The following is a 25,074-nucleotide window of genomic DNA, read 5'->3' on the forward strand; positions in this document are numbered from 1 at the left end:
ATGTTTCAAATGATCATTGGCATACTTGAGGCGCGCCTCCACATGTGCTCTCTTCAGCAGGGGTACCTTTCGGACACTGCAGGATGTGAATCCATTGTTGCGCAAAGTGTTGCCAATTGTTTCCTTGCAAACTGTGGTCCCAGCTGCCTTCAGGTCATTTGCTAACTCCTGCCGAGTGGTTGCAGGACGATTTCTGACCGTTCTCAGCATCATTGTCACCCCACGAGGCGAAATCTTCTTTGGAGCACCGGGCCGAGGTCTGTTGATTGTCATGTTATACTCTTTAAACTTTCTGATAATTGCACCAATAGTTGTTACTTTCACATCCAACACCTTACTAATCTTTTTGTAGCCCATTCCAGCTTTGTGAAGGTCAACAATTCTGACTCTGAGGTCCTGTGACAGCTCTTTGGTTTTACCCATGTTGGAGACTTGAAATCTGTGTGATCTGTCTGATTCTGTGGACAGGTGTTTTTCACACAAGTGATTAGTGAGAACAATTGGCTTCAGGTCAGGTAACAAGTTGATTGGGAGTGTCTAACTGGTCTGTAAAAGCCAGAACTGCTAATGAATACTAAGGGATCAAATACTTATTTCACTCCATGAAATACAAATCAATTAATATATATTAATTAGATTTATTTTCTGGATTTTCTTTTTAATATTCTGTCTCTCCATGTAAGAATACATCTACCATTAAAAGTATAGAATGATCATGTCTTTATTAGTGGGCCAACAAAGAAAATCAGCAAGGGATCAAATACTTCTTGGACTCACTGTATATATATACAATTAAAGACACAATTAATAAAAAATAAAAAAAGCAGTTAGGGTTAATGGCTCTGCTCGAGTATCGAACCCACAACCCTGTCATTAGATAGATAGATAGATAGATAGATAGATAGATAGATAGATAGATAGATAGATAGATAGATAGATAGATAGATAGATAGATAGATAGATAGATAGATAGATAGATACTTTATTGATCCCGGAGTAAATTTAGCAATTAATTAATAATTAATTAATTAATTATTAATTTAGCAATTAATAATCCCATGCTCTAACAACAGAGCATCCCTTACCCAAAAGCTATTTCTCAGACCTGAACCGTCTGCAGGAGCACCTCACTTAACCGCAGTAAGAGAAAAGGGAAAAAAAAGTAAAGTGCTCTGTATGTTGGGGGCGCTCACACACACACTAATAAGGGTAAAGTGAAGTACAATGAACTGCGTCCCACCGATGCTAAGAGTGACCCCCTGTCTGAAAGCCTTGGCAGGATGTGAAATACAGTGTCAGTTCATTTTCTACTTTAATAGCTTTAATTACATTGAAATGGAAAAGAATTCACATATAATAGAATGTAAAAGAATGCGTGGACGTTATTGTCTAACCTTCCTATTACAGCAGTGATCAGAATTTTAATAAGCTGGGCTGATGGGAAGTCACTCCTGCATTACTGTATGAAAATAACTTTTCCAGGGTTGCTATTATACCTAATCAGCCATTACTTTAGGAACGTTTTTCAGCTCTCTGCATGTCTTTCTTCTGGATTGCTTTTCCGAAGCTCAGTGGAATCTCTGTGGTTTCAGGACAAGAACAAGCTGATGGACGCACTGAAACATGCCTCGAACATGCTGGGGGAGCTCCGGACCTCCATGCTCTCTCCCAAGAGCTACTATGAACTCTGTACGTATCTGTTTTTCTTTATACAAAGCAGTGTATCAGCATTTGTTTGACACTGGCATTGTAAATCTGCCTGTTTTCTTTTTCTGATTTTTCCCATTTTTCTCCCAATTTGGCTATGAAATTGTCCCACCCCTTTCTGCGTCCATCAACAGTGGCGCCTGCGACCCTAGGGGGGTGTGGGCGAGCACATGCCTCCTCCAACACATGTCCTGCGACCTTCCGCTCATAGTGGCAGCTCTTTAGACCGCTGGACCTCTCGACGACAGTGATGACGTATATGCATGCCAAAAGTCATAGCAGTATGGGATAGCAGTATGCAAAGTATTCCTATTGTTACCTCAGTTATAAGCCTGGGAACGCCCACACACCCTGTGTAAGCTGTGAGGTGTTGTCTTGTGAAAGAGGTTGAGAGAGAGCACGAGGAGAGAAAGACAGCGTGAGTGAGAGAGAGAGAGCGCAAGTTAGCAAGAGACAGAGCGAGCGAGTGAGAGAGGGTGAGACAATGCTCGGTTCAGACTACTCGATTTTGACCCGATTTTGTCGGCGCCGACACATTGCGTGCGTCGGATCCGAATTTCAGTGTCGCGAGCGACAAAGGTCCGTGTAGCGTGACGCAGTCAAAGATCAGTAATAGACCACTGAAGTTGTGTCGTCATTTTGTAGTCGGCACCATGTTGTTTATGCCCATATTTGGGGTTCCTTTGGGGTTCCGTGTCTAAGCGGTTCAAGTCAATACGGGATTTGAATGGGCTTTTCAAAAACTGGCCTCTGTCACATTCTGTGTTAAATAAATATCTTCAGAACCCTGTACGTTTTATTCTGTGTACATTTACCTCCTAAACATCACTGGACCCTCTGAATTTCGAGATCGTTTAAGGGGAGTAATCCGAAAAATGCTAACTTTAAGCTAATGCTTAACTGACGTCACAGCACATCAGATGGAAATGACCCCGGACTGGATTCTGCGCAACACCAGTGAACTCCCATCAGAAAGCGTTTTGGATTATTATGCTTCTTCACAGGGGATCATTAAAGCAATTAATCAGGTGAAAACTCTTTCAGTAATGTTGAGCAGTGTGATGTTGAGCAGTGTGATGTTGAGCAGTGTGATGTTGAGCAGTGTGATGTTGAGCAGTGTGATGTTGAGCAGTGTGATGTTGAGCAGTGTGGTCTGTGTTAGAGCTTTAAAAAGCAGATAATAAGAGAAAGTGTCTCTCAGTTCAGGATCAGCGCTTCCCTGCAGGTTTAGTATTTAATTACGGTCATTAGTTTACTAATTACAACACCGGACCCAAATAATCAACTAATCAACTAACTACCTGCCCTCACTGAGGCGACAACCAACCAGAAACACCAATTTATTTCACTGCATAGTAAAGAGGGTAAATGTTAAAACGTGGTACAGATGGTTCTGGAGTATCACTGATCTGTTTTAGTGATTTTATGCTGTGATGCTCTCAGCTCTCCTCAGTAAGCGCAGTTAGTTCATTATTAGGCTCAGCTGTGTGTAAAATGCTCCTAACTGACGGCTGGAGTTCTCTGGTGTTGCGCCGAAAACAGTCCCCTGCTAATCTCTGCAGCGGCGCCGGGAGTTCAGTTCACTCCGCTGTAGCATTAGCTTAAAGTTAGCATTTTTCTCATTACGACCCTTAAACGATCTCGAAATTCAGAGGATCCAGTGATGTTCAGGAGTGAAATGTAGACAGAATAAAACATACAGGGGTCTGAACAGATTTGTTTACTGCAGAATGTGACCGAGGTGGGTTTTTAAAAACGCCATTCATTTTTCTCATAGGGAAAAAACGCTTAGACACGGAAGCCGTACGAGCACTACAGAATGACGCACGACTTCAGTGGTCTATATGATGTGAGCGACGCCATCAGAGAGTCAGACGGAAAGACTAGAATTTTTGGTATTTTATCGCCTACTTTGACATGCTCCACGACGTGCTCCCTGACCCCTGACCCCTGACTTTGGCCAATAGGAAGACAGAGCGTTCTGTGGCGCACAGATGTAAACATGGGAAAAGAACGCAGGACGGTGCTCCTGCAGTTCTCTGGACCAGAGAAACAGAAGAACAGTCTAATAATCATCTAATAATCTACTTCATCCATTAAATATTCTGTTTACAGGCACTGAAGCCTAAGTAGCTACATCTTTACCATACCTTAAGTTCTCTCTGGAGTACACAAAGCATGTAATGTCCATTTGGGTCACAACCCAGGAACCCAGGAGCCCACAGTTGCTTTTCCCTCCTTTTTTTTTATTTCTTCACACTCAGAAGTACGATATAAGTACTTTTTTGTACTCAAAGGCTCATTCTTTATAATTGTACCATCAAAGGTACAATATTGGTCTTTACAGGGTCAGATTTGTTCCCTTTGAAGTACAAAGTGTTTTCTAACAGCAATAAGTACAGATTTGTACCATTTAACCTGCAGCCAAAAGGTACATTCAGTATTCTGTATCACTGCACAAATAAACAATATATATTTAGTTGATGATAATGTTTATAATCTTTATAATCTTTACTGGCACAAAAATATGGGTACAAAAAAGGACTTTCACTGAAAGGTACTTTTTTGTACCTCAATATAAGGTACAGCCCCAGAGACAAGCTTTATACTCTTTTAGGTACAAATCTGTACTTACTTTTCTTAGTGTGCAGCACAAAAGCGCTTCCATCACGCAAAGGGCTTCTGTAGCCGTGATTCTCAGATTCTATGCTTCTCCCCTGCGATGACGTACAAACTCACGCGAGGACGTGGACGATGATTGGTCGATGACTAACGTGAACGACGTAAAGCGAAAATAACTGTTAATCTGACATAGTGAACATTGTGAGGGACAAAAATGTCTTGTAGTCTGAGCTTGGCACAAGAGAAAGACATCATTAGTGAGTGAGCAAGAGACGGCAAGTTTATGCACATAGAAAACAGGCACTGAATTCTTTTAGACCTTTCACATCTCTGAAGTACAGAGACATTTTCGTCTGGGCCTTTTTGGTATTCAATTTTGATACCCAGCCCTAGGCAGAAATCACTACATCTTTATTCAGTTCAATAAAATTCTCGAGTTTAGAGATTGAGAGTCACAAAGTGGCTGCCAGTGTGTGGATAAACAGTTATAGGGCACCAGTCCTCTGTTTATGAACTAGATTTATTTTATTTTCTTTCTCTGTGTGATTCTGTGTCCTGATTCAGTACTTTTCTACTCTCTTCACAGACATGGCCATTTCTGATGAGCTGCACTACCTGGAGGTCTACCTGACTGATGAGTTCGCTAAAGGTCGTAAGGTGGCTGACCTGTATGAGCTGGTTCAGTATGCTGGTAACATCATCCCCAGATTGTGAGTACCTCGATTACGCTGAGCCAGATTATACAGACTATAGAGGAGGGGTTCACTGATGTACAGCTTCTGGGTCAATACATTGAACGATACAGTAGCCAATAATTAGCTCTTTAGTATGAATGATACTGGTATTTGTATGTTTATATGTATGTTTATTGTAATTAGAGATGGGCCGATATCTGTCTGCCGATACAGATTGATTACGATTAACCTTTCCAAGCAAACTTGGTAGTAAAAGTAAAGTGTTGCTATGAAATTGTAGTTGGTTGCTAAGATGTAGCAAGGTTGTTGCTAAGGAGTTACTATTATATGGTAGTCGGTTGCTATGACATGGTAATAGTTTGCAAAGGTGCTAAAATATTGTAGTCGGTTTTTAAGGTGTAGCAATGTTGTTGCTAAGGTGTTACTATGATATGGTAGTCGGTTGCTAAGGTGTTGCTATGACATGGTAGTAGTTTGTAAAGGTGCTAAAATACTGTAGTTGGTTACTAAGGTGTTGCAAGATTGTTGCTAAGGTGTTACTAATATATAATAGTTGGTTGCTAAGGTGTGGCTTTGACATGGTAGAAGGTTGTAAACGTTTTGCTATAATATTGTAGTTGGTTGCTAAGGCGTTGCTATGACATGTAGAAGGTTATAACGGTGTTACTATAATATTGTAGTTGTTTGCTAAGGCGTTGCTATGACATGTAGAAGGTTATAAAGGTGTTACTATAATATTGTAGTTGGTTGCTAAGGCGTTGCTATGAGATGTAGAAGGTTATAAAGGTGTTACTATAATATTGTAGTTGGTTGCTAAGGCATTGCAAGGTTGTTGCTAAGGTGTTACTAATATATAATAGTTGATTGCTAAGGTGTTGCTTTGACATGGTAGAAGGTTGTAAACGTGTTGCTATAATATTGTAGTTGGTTGCTAAGGCGTTGCAAGGTTGTTGCTAAGGTGTTGCTATTAAATTGCAGTTGGTTGCTAAGGTGTTCCTATATGGTTGTGAAAATTCGGCTTAACGCTGGGCAGTATTTTAGGAATATTGATATATTTAAAATGTAAGATATGTAAAATGGCTACATAAAAAGCTTTGCAATTTAATTACATAAAAATGTACATGATGACATGGCATTGCAATATTTTTTTTGTTTTTTTTTCTTCCTCTGTTTTCTTTTTCAACAAAATATATATCATGATATTCAACAATGCAGGACCTGTAAAGTCACCGACCCTGCCCCTACCGGCACGCTGTCTCGCGTTAAAAATCCTGACTGACTGAGAGCTGAGTCAGTGCTTTAGAGTAAGCCCAGTACTCAAAACTCGAGGAAAAAGCAAAATAACAGTAATCGGTCCATTAATCATGCATTTAAACAGCCTTCTAAAATCGTTTTTCTTGGATTAAAAGTGTGATTTCGTCTGCAACTGAAAATATCTGTGCAAAACTGTGCTGGACTGAGGTGCACAGCTTTTTGCTGTGCTGCGTCTGCTGCTGCGTTTACAAGCATGTGCCCAGCCATGTGGAGGCCATCACCTTGTGTTTATGCCCATTAATCCCCTTCCCATTTGTGCTTCTTAGGCAGCAGCAGCCTGTTACTTACACAGACACAGAGACAGCACTGTTCACTTGAAAAATTACAACACTGTGTATCTATTAGGGGTGCGAATCTCTCAGTGTCTGGAGATTCGATTCGATTCCGATTTTTGGGGTCACGATTCGATTCAAAAACGATTTTCGATTCTGTAACGATTTTTCAAATCAAATCGCCTATAAATTTTGTTTAAATCATGTGAGAAGACAAAAAGATGAAAGGACAATGTAAACAAATAGAAAATTTATTTAAAACAATAAACTTAGGTTCCTTACTGTATTTAATCTTTTTGCAACATAGTGACAGTGCCACAATAATGAATGGCTAATTTCTAGCATGGTTAACTAACCCTGAATTTCTATTCTAAAATAAGACATTGTTAAAACTGGAAAACACTGTAACACAGTCACAAGGTCGAGAGTGGAACAAGATAGGCTATAATTACGTAACAAGCAGAGAAGATGCTAAATACACTAGATTTTAGCATGCACACCCCTCTGTTGCGCACTGACGCGCGGAGCTTTTAAACTGTGCCACGGAGCTCTTTAAACTGTACCGCAGAGCTTTTTAAACTGTGCCACGGAGCTTTTAAACTGTGCCACGGAGCTTTTAAACTGTGCCACGGAGCTTTTAAACTGTGCCACGGAGCTTTTTAACTGTGCCACGGAGCTTTTTAAACTGTGCCGCGGAGCTTTTTAAACTGTGCCGCGGAGCTTTTTAAACTGTGCCGCGGAGCTTTTAAACTGTGCCACGGAGCTTTTTAGCTGTACCCCGGAGCTTTTTAAACTGTGCCGCGGAGCTTTTTAAACTGTGCCGCGGAGCTTTTTAAACTGTGCCGCGGAGCTTTTTAAACTGTACCGCGGAGCTTTTTAAACTTTGCCGCGGAGCTTTTTAAACTGTGCCGCGGAGCTTTTTAAACTGTGTCGCGGAGCTTTTTAAACTGTATCGCGGAGCTTTTTAAACTGTGCCGCGGAGCTTTTTAAACTGTGCCGCGGAGCTTTTTAAACTGCCGCGGAGCTTTTTAAACTGTGCCGCGGAGCTTTTTAAACTGTGCCGCGGAGCTTTTTAAACTGTGCCTCGCGCTTTTTAAACTGTACCCCGGAGCTTTTTAAACTTTACCGCGGAGCTTTTTAAACTGTGCCGCGGAGCTTTTTAAACTGTGCCGCGGAGCTTTTTAAACTGCGACAGTAGCTTTACCCCAAAAAAATAGATTTTTTTGAAAATGAGAATCGATTCTGAATCGTTCAATGTTCGCGATTCAAGCTCGAATCGATTTTTGCCTGCACCCCTAGTATCTATTACTACTTCTCTCATGATACAAAACATTGCAACATGCAACATTGCACATCTTGCGATGCAACTATTGTGCATGCGCACAGCGCAATGATGATGCTTAAGCAAAATATCGTGCAGCACTAGTACATGATATTAATTTTGTAAGGATGATGCTAAACAGTCATAGAAATATTGTAATTATAGGAACAGAATTTTGGCAGCAGTGACGGTTTTTGCAGTCCTGCACACTGTTTTTATTCAGTTTGGGTCTAAGGATGGACTGCAGAACTCTGTCTAAAGAGCCTTCAGTTTCTTTTTTGTGGATTTCTATAACAGTGTTCTCTCTGGCCTTGCAGTTATTTTGATAGATGGGTGCTCTTGGGGACAGCAGTGACGGGAACAGTGCTGCTGAATTTCCACCATTTGTGGATCATCTGCTTCACAGTGGAGTGATGAAGGCCAAACTCTTTAGAAATGGATTTGTAACTCATTCCAGTCTGCACAGCTCTGATACATTTCTGTAATCTTCTTTTTTATTTTTTTGAGGCTGGCTCACTTCCTGCTGTGTGGTGAAGCCCAGACTTTTTTATGCTTGAAGCACCTGACCTCGGTTACCCTCCTAATTTTGCCACTTTCCACAACAGAATAAATAAAAAGTAGTGGTGTCAATCGCTAGAAATATTTAATCTAGTAAATCACAACAATATTCTGTGATTTAACTGCGATAATTGCACTTGTTCTTCTTACATTTTTATGGTGTATATTTACATGGAAAAAAGAATGAATGTAAGAAATGTAAAATGCAAATATATTTATATTTATGGTGTCAATTAAAGTGCTATTCTTTTCATGCATTTGCCTCAGCAGTGCTGTTTTAGTCAGTCATTTCCGTCAGAATTGCTATTGTAACTATGCATTTACCTCAGTAATGCTGTTTTAGTCAGACATTTACCTCAGAATTGCTATTCTAATCAGACATTTACATCTACAATGCTAATTTAGTCAAACATTTACCTCAAAAGTGCTATTGTAATTATGAATTTACTTATGCAGTGCTATTCTAATCATGCATTTACCTCAGAAGTGCTATTTTAGTCAAACATTTGCCTCCAACGTGCTATTCTAATCATGCATTCATTTGAGCAGTGCTATTTTAGTTAAAAATTTACCTGAGCAGTGCTATTTTAGTCAATTACCTCAGCAGTGCTATTTTCGTCAAACATTTACCTCAGAAGCGCTATTCTGATCATGCATTTACCTGTGAATTGCCATTCTAATCAGACATTTACTTCAGCAGCGCTATTTTAGTCAAACATTTGCCACAGAAGTGCTATTCTAATCAGGCATTGACTTAAGCAGTACTATTTTAGTATAACATTTACCTGAAAATTGCTATTTTAATCATGCATTTATTCAGCAGTGCTATTTTAGTAAAACATTAACCTTAAAATTGCTGTTTTAATCATTAATTTACCTCAGCAGTGCTGCTAAAGACACATCAAGCTGAAACTCAATTAGTAATCGATATTAGTGATTGGTGTCTGCCCCAAAACACAGATCGGCCTATCTCTACTTTTGTCTAAATGTTGGAAGTCCAAAAACATTTTGGATAAACGGAGTAATGGATTTTTTTTTTGTGTAATGGAGCTGGGTCCACTTTCTTTGTGCGTGTGTTCTGATGTTTTTCTGCTCTACTCTTCTTTAATAAGTCCGCTCTAATAGCATGAATTATATGGAACATAAACTCAGGCAGATTGGTGGATCTGCTAGATGGGTTTAAATTGCGAAGTAAAAGACTGTGTTCATCAAAAACTCATCTGTTCAGCCTGGACTAAAAGCTCGGCTATCACTGGGCTTTGTTTGCACTGTGCCTTTCTGTTCGTTACGGCCTGAGACTCTTTTTATTTACTTCAGGCAGGGTCCTGCAGCCTTCCTGCTATCTGATGAGTCATGTTTCCCTTATTAATCTTCTCTCTGTCCGGTCTCCTCTTTCTGTTCTCTCTCAGGTATCTTTTGATAACAGTTGGAGTGGTGTATGTGCGCTCGTTCCCTCAGTCCCGGAAGGACATTTTGAAGGATCTGGTGGAGATGTGCAGGGGGGTGCAGCACCCTCTCCGCGGGCTGTTCCTCAGGAACTACCTGCTGCAGTGTACCCGCAACATCCTGCCTGATGATGGGGAACAGTCTGAGTAAGAGCTTAATACACCACAATTCACTACAGTACACTACAATACACTACAATAAACTTTGAAAGTCTCCCATGACTTTTCTGGGAATGTCCAAGGAACTTCCCTTCAGTACTCTATCTGTGTCTTTTTCTGGTTATTATGACTGCAGTTCTGACCTATAGTGTTGTGTAAATACTGCAGTATAGAGTACAAACACTGCTTTTATTCCAGTAAAGGGTTTGTAAATTATACATTTTTTAAACTTAATTGATTTCCATTGTTAGAGACTAGCTGGGACATTTTTAAGTAATTACTTTGTCATCAGATTCTAACACAAACACCAGGTGAAAAAAAAATAACCAGCGAAAAAAAACCCACGCAAACAAAGAAAACAGCCTCAGGTAATTTGCATAGCGTGCAAGGAGAACTGTGAATTCCCAAAAAATGAACAATATTTTGTTCAGTGTGCACAATATTCCCTTTTTTTTGCTCGCAAGTTTTACATTTGTGCTCGTGAGAAGTTAATTTACACAAGCAAAATGTTTAAACACGCTGGTTAACATTTTTCTCCTTGTATTTATTGCACCCCCCCCCAACTTTTAACATGTGATGCTATATCGGTGTGTCTTTGGTATCGTGAGGGCGCAAAAAATATGCCTTGCGTGGCTCGAAATGGCAAAAGGCATGTACTTATTCTCTTAATTGAAAAAGAATTATGGGTTTGTTTTGGTTGTAATGTGAAATAAACAAATCAGTGTGTCAGTTGTCATTCTCTTTAAGAGTCGAGTGAGCTCTGACTTTGGCACTCTCGTATCTTAACAGTGCGGCGCTTTTGTGCTGACCTGCATGTTCACACTGTGAAGATACACCAGCAGCTCATTTAAGAGAACAGAAATGTTATTTCATTCTTTATTCATTTTTTTGTTTAATTAAAAGTTAAGTTTGTGCTCTGCAGTGCGTCCATGTATGTGTGTGTGTGTGTGTGTGTGTGTGTTAAACAAGAGGGGGTGTACGAGCGATGAGTACACTCATAGGAATGGACTCTGATGATTGACTGTTGTCTAGGTTTATTTCAGTCAGTGGTGCACCTGTGTTTTCCACCGCCAAAATAAAAACACTCCAGAAATTTACCTCAACACTTGATTTCTAAACTCTGATGATATTTTAACGGCACAGCCACAAGGCGTGAAAAAAGAATATTGACAGGGTTAAAGATAGCAAAGAGCTTCACAACGTGCCTTAGTGGGGTGCCTAGGCCCTCAGTCATTTACCACTGATGCAAAAGTTTGGTTTTCTTTTGGAAATTGAAGATAAGGGTCTCTGGAACAATTTTGTCTGAGGGCAAAGAGATCAAATTGCAAGGAAATAATTTTTTTAGCCCATTTTCTGAAAGTAGCCAAAATCGGAATTGTGTATTTTTTGAAATAGGTCAAATTGTCTTACATTACCAATATAACTGATTTAATTTGATGCAAAAGTTTTGTTTTCTTTTTTAAATTGACTTTGAGGGTCTAAAGAACAACTGTGGTTTGAGGGCCAAGAGATCAGATAACAAAAACATAGTTTTTTTTAGCCCATTTTCTGAAATGGCCAAAAACGGAATTATATATTCTGCCAGGAGATTGGCAGAAGTTTCTGGCACATGATGACAACAAGAAGGAGTTGTTCTCATTCCTTTCGAATAAGTTGCTAACAGATGGACAGTTCCCAGACGACAAGGATGTCTACATCACTGCAGCTGATCAAGTCCATCATGTCGGCAATGGTCCACCAATGGGTCAGTGCAACCATGAGGAAGCTGACACTTGAGTCTTAGTACATCTCCTCCATGCTCTGCGAACATCATCACTTGGATTGGTGCATACTGGAGACACAGATGTGATTGTAATCCTTCTGAGTAATTTCCATCACATCAAAGCTGTGAATGCATCTGCAGAAATCTGGATCTCCTTTAAAGCTGGAAAGACAACCAGAATGATATCCCTGAATACAATTGCCACAAACCTGGGCACGACTACATGCAAAGCCATTGCTCTTTTTCATGCATTCACTGGATCAGACAGCACATCATCTTTTAAATTCAAGGGCAAACGATCCTGCTGCAAAGTGCCATTCCTCATGGAAGAACTTGCAACCATCGTTGACATTCCATTCCAAACATCACCAAGGATGAAAGAAGTAGCAGAATTTTTTTTCTGTCAGCTGTATTCCAAAGACTCAAATGAAGAGACTGATGTTAATCATCTCCGAATGAAGCTTTTCTCACAGAAGACCAGGGATGTGGAGAGAATTCCCCCAACAAAAGATGCTTTGGATCAGCATCTCAAAAGGAGTGTCTTCCAAGCAAGCATCTGGACGACGGCACAGAGGTAAGTATCTCCATTAGTCTATTGTGTAAACCTATTGCATAATTATTTCCTAATTAAAGGAGAAAAACGTTTTTTTGACATTGGGCCCTTAATTTCACATTATACCATCATGTTCTACTCACCCATGTAACGTGTGTGTCATTTGGAGCTCTGCCGAAGATATTCGGTTTGGTTATATCCATGAAATGACTTCCTATGGGCCATTTTTTGCAGGCACAACACATGTTGTTTTTAATTTATTAATTGCGGTACACTACCACTCATAACGCGTAGCTTGTTTGGAAACTTTGCGGTTTCGCGGGTAATGTAACGTGACGTCACATCCGCCTTTACCAGACTTTCAAAAAACCGCAAAGTTTCCAAGCAAGCAATACACCTACACATTATAAGTGGTAGCGTACCGTAATTAATAAATTAAAAACCTCATAGTTTATGCCTGCAAAAAACTGCCCATCGGAAGACGTTTCATGGCTGAATATCTTCAGCAGAGCTCCAAATGACACACAACATACAGGGGTGAGTAGAACACGAGGTTATAATGTGAAATCAAGGGTCCAATGTCAAAAAAACAGTTTTCCCCTTTAATTAATTGATTAATGACTAACTATTTTGTATATATATTTCAGGTCCATGGTTCCTGTACCAAATCCCACCGATCATGGATGGAAGGAAGAAGATGGCAAACTGCTTCCCATTTGGACAACGCTGCCCCTCGCCACAGATGTATGGAATCTTGATGTGAAATGCAGTTGTAAAAATACTTGTTCAAGCAGGTCTACCAGTTCTTGTTGCAAATGTATGAAAGAAAAGCTGAACTGCACACATCTATGCAAGTGTAATTGTGTGAGATAGTAAATTACAGAAGTCTTAATGTGTGTAAATGTAAAGGTTTTAACAATAAACACCTCTTTCACCTGGCCTTTTATTTTATATTTGTTTTTGTGATACTGGTAAAAAAATATGATAAATATGTCAATTGCTACTCTTCATTTTGAGTCAATAAATAGTTCAAATGTTCAAATCAGACAATCTGAGTCCTGTTATATGTGCATTGTTTGTCAATGTTTTGTCATAAAGAGTACATGTCTTAGTATATTTGAATGTCATTTTTGTATTAAAATTGAAAAATACATGTATATATTTTTTATTTAAATAAACAATGTAAGACATTTTTAGGGTTATACAGCATATACAGCAATATTCTAAATTGAAATTGTTTTTATTTAAGTAGTTACATGCAAAAGCAGATCTTTTTTTACAATAACATATTATAATAATAGATCATTATTAGAGTAGAGGGCGGCCATCTTGAAAAAATGGCAGCCATCTTGGATTTTATGTGGCCAATGCACTTTTAAAAATGAATTTTTAATAAACATTTGTGACAAATTTCATGATTGAATCATTAAGTGAACTTTTTCTGGCCTCATCTGTTGCATTATAAAGGCTAATAGTGGGTTTGGAGACGATGCCCCCTAGAGGGCAAATTTTTGATCGGACTGTTTTTGCCCTCGGACAAAATTGTTCGATAGACCCTTACAAACAACTTCCAAGTGTAAACGAAACTTTTGCATCAATGGTAAATGACTATGACTAATTGCCTATACATGGAACCCCACTACCTTGCACAGGGTGTAGGATAGGGTCAGATTTGGCTTTTCCTTAATTTTCTTCCTTAAAAGTTCTGTCAGTTAACTGTTTTGAGTAGGACCGTGTAGGACCAATGTCAATAAAAACGTCATAAATTGAGTTCTAAAACTATATAAAAAGTATATATATAAGTCTAGCCCTTAGTAAAGTACTTAGTTCTTTATCTTGACTGCTTTCACAGGGAGGAGATGACCGGAGACATCAACGACTCGATTGACTTTGTCCTGCTGAACTTTGCTGAGATGAATAAGCTGTGGGTGCGGATGCAGCATCAGGGCCACAGCAGAGACCGGGAGAAGAGGGAGAAGGAGAGGCAGGAGCTGCGTATCCTCGTGGGAACAAACCTCGTCCGCCTCAGCCAGCTGGAGGGAGTCAACGTAGAGAAATACAAACAGGTGGGTCTCACGCTTTACTGACCAGATAAACACGATGTCCGTGGATCCTTAAATAGTCTTTTTAAAAAATGCATTGTAACCCATATTTTAGTGTCAAAAGCAGTTACTGTAGTTTTTTGTACTATAATCAGGTTTAATAATTTCAGTGTCAAAAGCAGTTACCGTATTTTTGGCACCTGTATGAATTCTACCAGTCAGGTTGTAAGGAGCAGTAAATCCACTCTGCTAAAGTGCAGTGGAGAGCTGGGCGATTAATCGATTTTATCGCTTAATTCGAATATACAGTTAAGGACGATGTGTTTTTATGAAAATCGATTTTTTATCGAATTTTAATTTTCACCACCGACGCTCTCTTGAGCTTAGCCCCGCCCCTCTCTCCCGCGCACAGCCCCGCTCCTCTCTCCCTCCCTCCCACGCACACACACACACACACACACAACATGACGGCGGAGCAGTGTTTCCAACTTTGTCACTATATTTAGCTACTTTTCAGAACCCCTTGCGACCTTTATGTTAAACAAAGCGACTAGCGACAAATCTAGCGAGTTTTTGTGGTGTTATTGGAGACTTTTATAGACTCTGAGATGAACACATGCTCTTCAGATGCTGTCCTCCGCGCTGCCGTGAGCCCCGCCCCACAACACTCACAGTGCAGTCTCACACACTCAGCACACACACACACACCGCTCCACAAACACTGTGCGTGCTGACTGACCCCGCCCCGTATTTACAGAGCAGAAATATAAATATAAAAGTGTCTTCAGTGTGACACGAAAAAAAAACCTCACTGAATTTAACTCACACAGTCTCAGTCAGTCACTCAGCTCATTCACCACGCAGCCTGTCCCTCACCTCCTCCACAGTGTCTCCCTCTTTATAAAAAGCTATTCAACAATTTGTTTATAATAGGTTTGAAAATAAAGAAAACTTAAGAAAGCTAAAAAAAAAAAAGTAATAAAATAAAAAACTGCTCTTATAATAACATTTAACAACACGGCAAAAAACTGATTTATGTAATTTACGTAAAAATAAAGTTATTTTGAGACGTGACTGCCTGTTTGAAAAGCAACAGAAGTTGTTCTTTTGTTAAAGTTTATTTGTATCATTTCTAACATATTTAGAGTGTTTTTTACCCACTTTTTCTCTCTCACAATGTTAATCCTTTACAGCTTTAAAAACATGTATTATGCAGATTAGGCGTTGATGTAATTTAGCGACTTCTAGCGACCTTTAGGAGATTTTAGTAGGGGAAAAAACGATTTAAATCGAAAATCTGATTTTCTTTTTTTTTTTTTTTTTTTTTTTAAATCAAAGATTTTTTTTTTGGGGGGGGGGGGGGGGGGTTTCAGTGAATTTTCTCCAGCACAGAGGCTGAATCAGTATTAGCACTAGCGCTAGCTCTTTCGCTGTTCAGAGGTGAGTATATTGGACTGTAAAAATGTAAAAATTGAGTGTTTACCATGTTGAAGCAAGCTAGGTTCTGCTAACCTTAGCTACCACTGCTGCTAACTACCAAAAAATAGGAAACATGAAGACACCCTTGTTCCTTACTATTGTCACTTAAAATGCCCCTTATTATCTGGGGTGCCTTATGTATAGACCAGAAAATAGAAGTTCATTAATAGCGGTCATTATAGTGCAAAAAAATATGGTACATTTTTGTTTGCACAAAACAGTTAATTAATTTATGTTAAACAATACAGGAACCACAAACCTATAGGTATTGGTATTGCGTTAGTTTAGCCATTTTTTAAAAAGTAGAATATGTTCTTAATTTTTAAGGTGTTTTTAAAAAAGTCTTAAATTTATGTTCTTATACCTGCAGATACCACGTTAGAAACCACTTTAGATGTTCTTTTAACAGGTCTGGAAGTGGTATTGCATGACTAAAGTAGTATTTAGTTATAAAATAGGTTGTTTCATAAAGAACTGTTGTTAAACATAGTGCAGGGCAGTACATCAGTTCATCCAGTATTTCTCACAGCACCACCAAAGCAGCATACTGGTAAAGCTTGCTTGCAAATGCTAGCCAGTTAGCATATCAAGCTAACAATTTGGTGTGACAGTAGCTGTCCTGCCTGGAGAGAAATAAGAACAACACTTTATCTGAGGAGCTCCTGCTGCTGTTCTTTACTGTATGAGTGTGTGTAAAGTAAAAAAACAACAGCATACGATCAAATCTTTCCCAATTATTATACACCCAGTAAGATACGAATGTAATTCCGCAATCGTTCCACAACTAAGTAAAAAAGTTCCTCTCGTCGCCCAAATAAACCCAGAATCGGTCCTTAATGCAGAATCATTTATTCAGTACAAGCGATAAAACGCCCTAAAAAACTTCAAGAGCAGTAAATATAGATATTTTTAACATTTTAATACTGTAGCTTGAAGGATATACAGTGAAACAGTCAGAATCTTGAAAAATACCTTACTAAACATTCAGCATGGCTAGAGACAGTTGGTGAGTTATTGAATCTTGGTGATTATAACCGCATCAGATCTGCTGCAGAGTGGGACAGGAGGGCCTCTTCAGCAGCACTCTTCTCATTGTCCTTCACTGTACGTCAAGAGATCTCTGAGACGAGAGAGCCTCCAGACGAGAGCCCTCCAGGTCTTTTATGTGTCGGAGACGTTTTTATGTGGTAATGGAGCGTTTTAGTAGAAGAGCTGCGTGAGTTGATGATGGTAATACCCTGTGATAAAGCCTAATAAGCCTGAGTAAGGTGGCAGGGCAGTGATTCACACTGATTCAGCTGCTTTGTTTGGGACGGGATTATTCTGGTCTGCGGGGGTTTCTGACCTTTTCTGCACCTTTCGCAGGGCAGACCTTTCCTCCAGCTATTCACTATTCGCCCGTAAATAAATAAATAATAAAAAAAGCTAAAGCTGGAACAGTCAACGTGATCTCGCCAGCACGGCTGTTTGGATGCTGAGCCAGCCCTCAGGCGTGACTGCAGGTCAGAGCTGTTACTGGATCATTATTCCACTGATGCCACTGAACTGCACTCTGGTGGATCGGTTCTGCACCTGGGAGATTTTTGTGTTTGATACATTTTAATGATTGGGAGTTTTGCTAAAAGTTGCAAACAGCAAATGTTTATCCCTAATGAACTGTGTATCATGCTGCTTTCACTTCCACCTCAGAAGTTTTTACTTAAGAGTTTGAAGCTCGTAAATACAGTGGCTTGCAAAAGTATTCATACCCCTTGAACTTTTTCACATTTTCATATTTTATAACCGTACAGCCACAGACTTAAATGTATTTTATTGAGATTTAGAAGAGCTGGAGGTACACTAGCATTTATTTTCTCCATTAAAGATCTCTGGTAACCTCAGAAACTCTGCATGTATTCTGTATCATTTTAGTTACATAAAACCAAAACATAACATGCTTCATAAATTTCTCATTTATTTGCGAATAAAAAAAAAGTGTGAAATTTACACACACACACACACACACACACAAGTTCAGATGTGATACTACAGTTATTTCATCTTACTGCTGCTATAGTGCACCGGCGAGGGCATGGGGCGGGGAGGTAGTTTGGCGCCGGCCACATGTAGGGCTAGGAAACCCGGCTACAGGGGGATTAGCTTAACCAGTGATTTGGCTAACCAGCAAAGCTAACGGTGCATTCAGCCGGTCAGGTCCTACTTTAAGTAAAGTACTGGCGAAAATAATACTGGAAAATAACTTAAAACAGTGTTAAATTAACTAGTTTGATGAACACAGGCAGCAGTGAGTGAAAATACAGAAGAAAATTACTTAAATTCCCATAAAAAACTCCCTGCAGCGCGACTCCTGGGCATGACTTTAGTGTCTGCCCGTTTTCACTTTTCCACCCGTCTTCAGATTCCTTATCTCCTAAAACCTTAACCAATTTATACCGCGACCCTAATCACCCAGGTTCGGTCCCGTTCGAGGAGCAGTGTGTTTGTTTATTTATTTATTTCCTATCTTCTGTTTTGAGATCATCTGTTCTGCAATTGGGTTCAACAACCCTCTGGGCTGGAGATCTGGAGAGCTACTAGTCTGTAGCACTCAATCCCATTACACTTCATTTTGCAAATGTTTGAGCCTATTTTTTTTATATGAAACTTTATATAAAAAAAAAACATTTATTATATTGTGATATTATTTTAGGGCCATATTTCCCACCTTTAATTGCCATCACAGTTTCTCAATAATTTGCCAGTGTTTTATCACAAAGCCCAAGAAAAAAAAATATCCAACTTATAACTATGTATTTAGGGTTTTCCACTTCCAAACCCCATGGAAACTTACATCTCCACAGATATGAGTTGATCTAATGTAAATGTATCTAATGATAAATTTACAGAAAGAGAGAGAGAGAGAGACAGTCTTTTGGAAAAGAAACAAATGCTAAAGCTAACTTTTTATGTGTACGACTGATTTATTATCAGACAAATTGATAGTGATCGAGATGATGATAAACTCAGTAATACTTCTGCTTTTACTGCTGTATGTGTGCAGTTCTGCTCTCTTTGTTGAAGCTCTCCCACTTTCTAAATAGGAAATCTGATTGGGATGACAATTTCCATAAAACAATTCTACATGGAAGTTGGATGTTTTAACATACTGAGTTGAAATGCAATAATCAGTACTATTTCAGAAAATTACAGGGTTCTGGAAAGAGCTTCTTGTGTGGCTTCACCAAAGTCACAGTGTAGTAGTAGCAGGATCAACATGATTCTGAATCTCATATTATAAAAACTGCATAATATTTATTGCTTATTTCAATTCAGATACAGCTGGAATTGTTTATGTTCTTTGTATTGAGTCTGAACCCTCTGCTTCTCCTCAGATTGTGCTGGCTGGAGTTCTGGAGCAGGTGGTGAACTGCCGAGACTCTCTGGCACAGGAGTACCTCATGGAGTGCATCATACAGGTACTAAACATTGCTGCGAAACACTACACTCTTCCCTACTGTCTCCTTCACCACAGGCTTTAATTCCTCCTCCTCCTCCTCCTCCTCCTCCTCTTCCTCCTCACTGTAATTGCTTCAGACTCTTTCCCGCACTCGTCTGGTACTGCCAGGCCTTCCAGATCCAGATGTGTGAATGGAAAAGCAGCTTTTGTGTTTCTTTAAGTGGCTGTAGGACGGGAATGAGCGGCGTTCTGAGAACCGGAGTGCAATTACTACAATGCAGTTCTGCTCGTTTTCTCTCTGCAGGTCTTCCCAGATGAGTTCCACCTCCAGACCCTGAACCCGTTCCTCCGTGCCTGTGCCGATCTGCACCAGAACGTCAACGTCAAGAACATCATCATCGCCCTCATTGACAGGTATAGAGTAACAAACACAGCTGTTTTAGAATCGATACCATAAGGGTGGGCGATATGGCCCTAAAATAATATCACGATATTTCATGGTATTATCGCGATAACGATACTCTCGGCGATATGACAAAAAAATTAAAAATACACTACTGCAACAAAACAGAACTTGCTTTTATTACTCTGTACGATATGATACAGCACACCCCTAACTGAGATATAAAAAAAAATACAAGAATTTTAGCAGCTTTCTAACAGAAGTCAATGATCCAGAATGTCATGATACTAATATTCCTAATAATGCACTCCAAATATCTCCATATATCCAGGATTAAAGTAAAATAAATGATATAAATAATAAATATAATCTGTCTCTAGTAGATATTTAATTGTAAATGAGAAATGTGTGAATTTTTCTGTTGCTAAAAACAGCAAAAAAGTAGGACCCTGATGTGATAATTAGGGGTGGGTGATATGGCACGGTATTTTAAAAATGTTGGCGATATTATCGCATACGATGTGATATGGCACATCCCTAGTATACCATGTGTATATTGTGTGTAAATTTATATAAAAAAAAGTGGAGTCAACCAAAACCCAACAAAATTTAACATTGAACACCCAATAAAAAAAAACACATTTTAAGCAGGTTTGGAATAGTTTTGCTACTTTTTTATAGAGCCTAAATTATTATTATTATTATTTTTTTTTTTTTTTTTTGCTCAAATGTAAAATATATATCCAAAACTCTTAAAAAATACTACATAAATAAATAAATATTATTTTTTTTCTACTGATTTAACAATATTGTATGCATGGGTAAAAACAAATTTAACACATTTTTGGTTCAAGCAAAACTAAATGTAAATGTATGTTTGTTTGACATACAATTGTTTAATCAGAAAATGCAGTATCACAAGCTTTAAGTACAGTCTGTATTTTATTTATTACTTATTATTGTTGTTGTGTACTTTTTTCTATTTTTTTATTGTGAAAGTGTCCTTCATTTTTTATGTTTTTTGAGTGATATTAAAAAGCAGTTAAAACATTTTATTGAACATAATAATAAACATTTGTAGTATCACAGCAGACATACAGACAAGGCATAATGCGTTTACCTCAGTAGAGCTAGTGGAATCATGATTTTATTTCAGTAGTGCTATTGTAATTATGCCTTTACCTCAGCAGTACTATTTTAGTCATAATTTTTTTTTTTTTTTTTTTTTGCTGATGATTATGGCTTACAGCCAATAAGATTAGAATTAGAATAGTATATAAGATCAATTGGTACTTTTGGCAGTGTGGGCAGTGTGCCAAGTCCTGCTGGAAAATGAAATCCACATCTCCATAAAGGAAAGTGAAGCATGTGCTGTAAGTGTTGTATTTAGATTTTGTGGGAAAACAAAACTGCACTGACTTTAGACTTGATAATAAAACACAGTGGATCAACACCAGCAGATGACATGTCTCTTTATACAAACCATCACTGATCATCAGTAAATTTTACATTTCATGTTATGGAACAATTTTGGGGTTTTGGATTTGGCCTATTTTGCAGCACTATTTTGGTTCTGCTGGAAGTTCTTTTGAAAGAGGGAGGACAGTGTTTGATGTTAATGCTTTATTACTCCCAATCACTGAACCTCAGTATTCAGCTATACCACAATTACCACAATTAAGGTGGTTTATTTAATCTAAAGATGGGTGACCTTTAAAAATATATCAGTTATCATCTTGTTAACTTTGCAGCTATGCAAATAACCAGTGTCAGTCCTTTAGAAGTTGTATTTTAATCAGCGAGTCAGTGTAACTGAGATTAATCGAGCTATCGTGACTATCTCTCACTATCTCTTTCTGTTTGATCTTCCTCTAGGTTGGCTCTGTTTGCCCACAGAGAAGATGGGCCTGGAATCCCTGCTGAAATCAAGCTATTTGACATTTTCTCACAGCAAGTTGCGACGGTTATTCAGGTGCGTTTGAAGCCGGTGCCTTTTAGCCTCTTCACGGGGAGCAGGAGCAGTACAGCATGTAAAGAGAGAGAAACACCCAGAAGGTTTTGGAAAAGTCATGAAAGTTTGCTCTATAAATCTTTTTGTTTCACTTTATTGATTGAGAAAATCTATTTTGAGCTAAAAAAGCCTACACAATGAAACTCTCAGGATCTGACACACATTCTAATATTAAAAATGTGTATCAGCATTTTTATCAGATTTATTTTAGGCCTACTTTAATAAATTTTGATTTTTGGTTTTATAGTTCATGTCTGCGCTGATATTTTAATAATCATATGGTCATGGAAATTTGCCTTGAAGGCATGGAAAAGTCATGAAAAAATCATGGAAATGTATTGGTAAAAAGTGTATGAACTCTCTCATATGTACTGTTGTATCATAACAGTCGTTATGATGTTGTTCTACTTCTCTCCGACAGTCTCGGCAGGACATGCCCTCGGAGGACGTGGTCTCGTTGCAGGTGTCCCTCATTAACCTGGCTATGAAGTGCTACCCCGACCGCGTGGACTACGTGGACAAGGTCCTGGAGAGCACTGTGGAGATCTTCAACAAGCTCAACCTGGAGCAGTGAGTAAAACAGCCTCTATCTCACCTTCCACCAATCAGCTGAAAGCCCTGCTGATCACCAGCTGACCTCCCTACGCACTGTGGTCAGCTGACTGCTGGTCTTCTGGTTGGTGGAAGATCTCTAGCTGGTGTTGAGTAATTCACAACAGCATAAAACAGAAAGAAACTATGATAAATGTACATTAATCAACTGTACTTACCACAGACAAAAATCAATATACGATCATCAAATTGTGATTTTATCTATATTTAGGTGTTTATTTTTATATTTATTTGTGTGTCTTTGTAACTTTAAACACAGATTGTCCTTTTAAAGGGGAGAGGGTACAACGATTAGTGCAAGGAACTCATTAAAGTGTCCAGGTTGTGTTAAATTCTCTCTATCGCTTTCGCTCTCTCGCGCTCTCTCTCTCTCTCTCTCTCTCTCATGCTCTATCACGCTCTATCACGTGCTCTCATGCTTTCTCTTGCTCTCTCGCTCTCTCTCACTTGCTGTCACTTGCTTCTCTCACTCTGTCTCAATTGCTCTCTCTTGGGCTCTCTCTCACTTGCTGTCACTCTCTCTCTCTGACTTACTCGCTCTCTCTCCCGCTCTTTCTCTCAATTCCTCTCACTCTTTCTCAATCGCTTTCTCTCAATTGTGCACTCTCTCTCTCTCGCTTTCTTTCAGTTGCTCTCTCTTTTCCTCTTTCTCTCACCTGCTCTCTCTCTCACTTGCTTTCTTTCTTGGTCTCTCTCGCTCACCTGCTCTTTCTCTCTCTTTCTCACTTGCTCTCTCTTACTTGCGCTCAATCTCGCTCTCTCTCACTTGCTCTTTCTCACCTGCTCTCTCTCTCTCTCACCTGCGCTCTCTCACTTGCTCTCACTCTCGCTTTCTCTATCTTTCACGCTCACTTACTCTCTTTCTCGCTCTCTCTCTTGCTCTCACTTGCGCTCTCTCACTTGCTCTCACTTGCTCTCACTCACTCGCGCTCTCTTTCTTTCTTTCTATGACTCGCGCTCTTTCTCTCACTTTTGCGCTCTCTCTCTCTCTCTGTTACCTGCTCTCTCTCACTCGCGCACACTCACCCGCTCTCTCTCTTGCACTTTTATTTGCTCTTTCCTGCTCTCTTTCACTCACGCTCTTTCTCTTGTGCTCTTCATATCTCCAACTCTCTTTTTTTGCTCCCTCTCACTTGCTCTCTCTCTCTCTCTCATATTTGACTACCCTTAAATGTTATAAAACAGTAAAAACTCTGTGATTTACTTCGCATTATACTTTATTGCTACACAGATCAAAAACCGATCAGCCACAACAATAACACATAATTAATTACATAATTAATCCTGGATTTTTGTATTAATCATGAGATTAATTGAAATAACTATTCTTTGTTAGGTAAACAGAAACAGTGTGAAAGAGCCTGTTATATATAAGGATTCATCATGGATCATTACAGATACTTTACTTTAAAAGTACCAAGTAGTCATGCAGTGAGGAAATAGAAATTCATTATAGAAGAAAAAGATCATCCAGCATCTAAATTCATTGATAGTCATTTTATAATCACATCACAGACCTCTGAATTGTAAGCAGTTTGAAAGATAGGGTACCTAGCGATTATCACCCCTAGCAAATAACTACAGATCATTTATCTCTTAGTGAACTTACAGTACTTTCACTCTATAAAACACAAGTTCAACAGGGTCACTCTAACTTTTATAAGCCTTCATAACAGATATAAAAACATTATGGCCTTATTAATAATGTGATGTAGCCACTAGAAAACAGTGAGTCATTAATTATATCAGACCTTTATTTTTATCTACACACCTATAGATCTGAGCTTCTGCTCTGAATCATGCCTGCACCTGTTCACTCATATGATTTAATGTTATTAATGTTATTAATGCAAATTCAGTCTCATTGATCATGCGTTAATCAGACGGCAGTATACAGCTATATTTATACTAAAATAATTGCTAATTATGTACAGTTAATTAGAGGCTTTGTCAGTTAACAGGCTCGAATATCATACACATTGATTTCTGTCACATTGGAAAGACCTAGAGGTGCATATGTGTGTGTATATTTAATAATTATAATAAGTAAATCATGATGACATTTATAAATGCTGGTACTGTTTGGAAAGGAACAGTAATAATGGTTTAGTGTGATGTACATCTGGCAGACTACATCCTTTTTTACCGTACTATCTCAAGCGAGGTTTACTGTATTATAATAAAATATTTTGATGTTTTTTTTTTATTAGAAAAACACACAAACAGACATGTTGCAGAATGTTTTGAAAGTGAGTGTTTTAATGGAGAAACTAAACACTAGTTTAGCTCCATTATCCACATTCCATTGAAAAAGGGAAGTGTGTCATCAGCTGTGTGTATTGTGTGTGCATGACCATGCAAGTGTGTGAGACAGAGAGAGACAGAGTGAGACAGAGTGAGACAGAGTGAGACAGAGTGAGACAGAGAGAGACAGAGAGAGACAGAGAGAGACAGAGAGTGAGACAGAGAGTGAGACAGAGAGTGAGACAGAGAGAGAGACAGAGAGAGAGACAGACAGACAGAGAGAGAGACAGAGAGAGAGAGACAGAGAGCTTAAACTTCAGCATAAATAGAAGGTAACCTACCTTATGAACTCAGCAGTAAGCTAAATAAAGCTAAATAAAACTGATCACAAGCCATTAAACCAAACTGAACTGTTAGAATTTTTGCACCAGGAGTAAAG

At 38.9% G+C, this 25,074-nt stretch overlaps 1 protein-coding gene across 1 annotated transcript in view; it reads left to right on the forward strand.

The window, feature by feature from the left end:
* Window positions 1–25,074, forward strand: part of vps35 (VPS35 retromer complex component) — an 83,405-nt gene that overhangs the window by 8,934 nt on the left and 49,397 nt on the right. Inside the window, exons 3-10 of the mRNA XM_022665963.2 lie at window positions 1,593–1,689; window positions 4,916–5,039; window positions 9,899–10,081; window positions 14,261–14,474; window positions 19,301–19,384; window positions 19,670–19,779; window positions 21,644–21,740; window positions 22,201–22,349. Coding sequence (XP_022521684.2) covers window positions 1,593–1,689; window positions 4,916–5,039; window positions 9,899–10,081; window positions 14,261–14,474; window positions 19,301–19,384; window positions 19,670–19,779; window positions 21,644–21,740; window positions 22,201–22,349 — 1,058 coding nt within the window. The remainder of the gene's footprint in view (window positions 1–1,592; window positions 1,690–4,915; window positions 5,040–9,898; window positions 10,082–14,260; window positions 14,475–19,300; window positions 19,385–19,669; window positions 19,780–21,643; window positions 21,741–22,200; window positions 22,350–25,074) is intronic.

The sequence above is a fragment of the Astyanax mexicanus genome, chromosome 23, assembly GCF_023375975.1.
Source record: "Astyanax mexicanus isolate ESR-SI-001 chromosome 23, AstMex3_surface, whole genome shotgun sequence".
NCBI classification, from domain to species: domain Eukaryota; kingdom Metazoa; phylum Chordata; class Actinopteri; order Characiformes; family Acestrorhamphidae; genus Astyanax; species Astyanax mexicanus.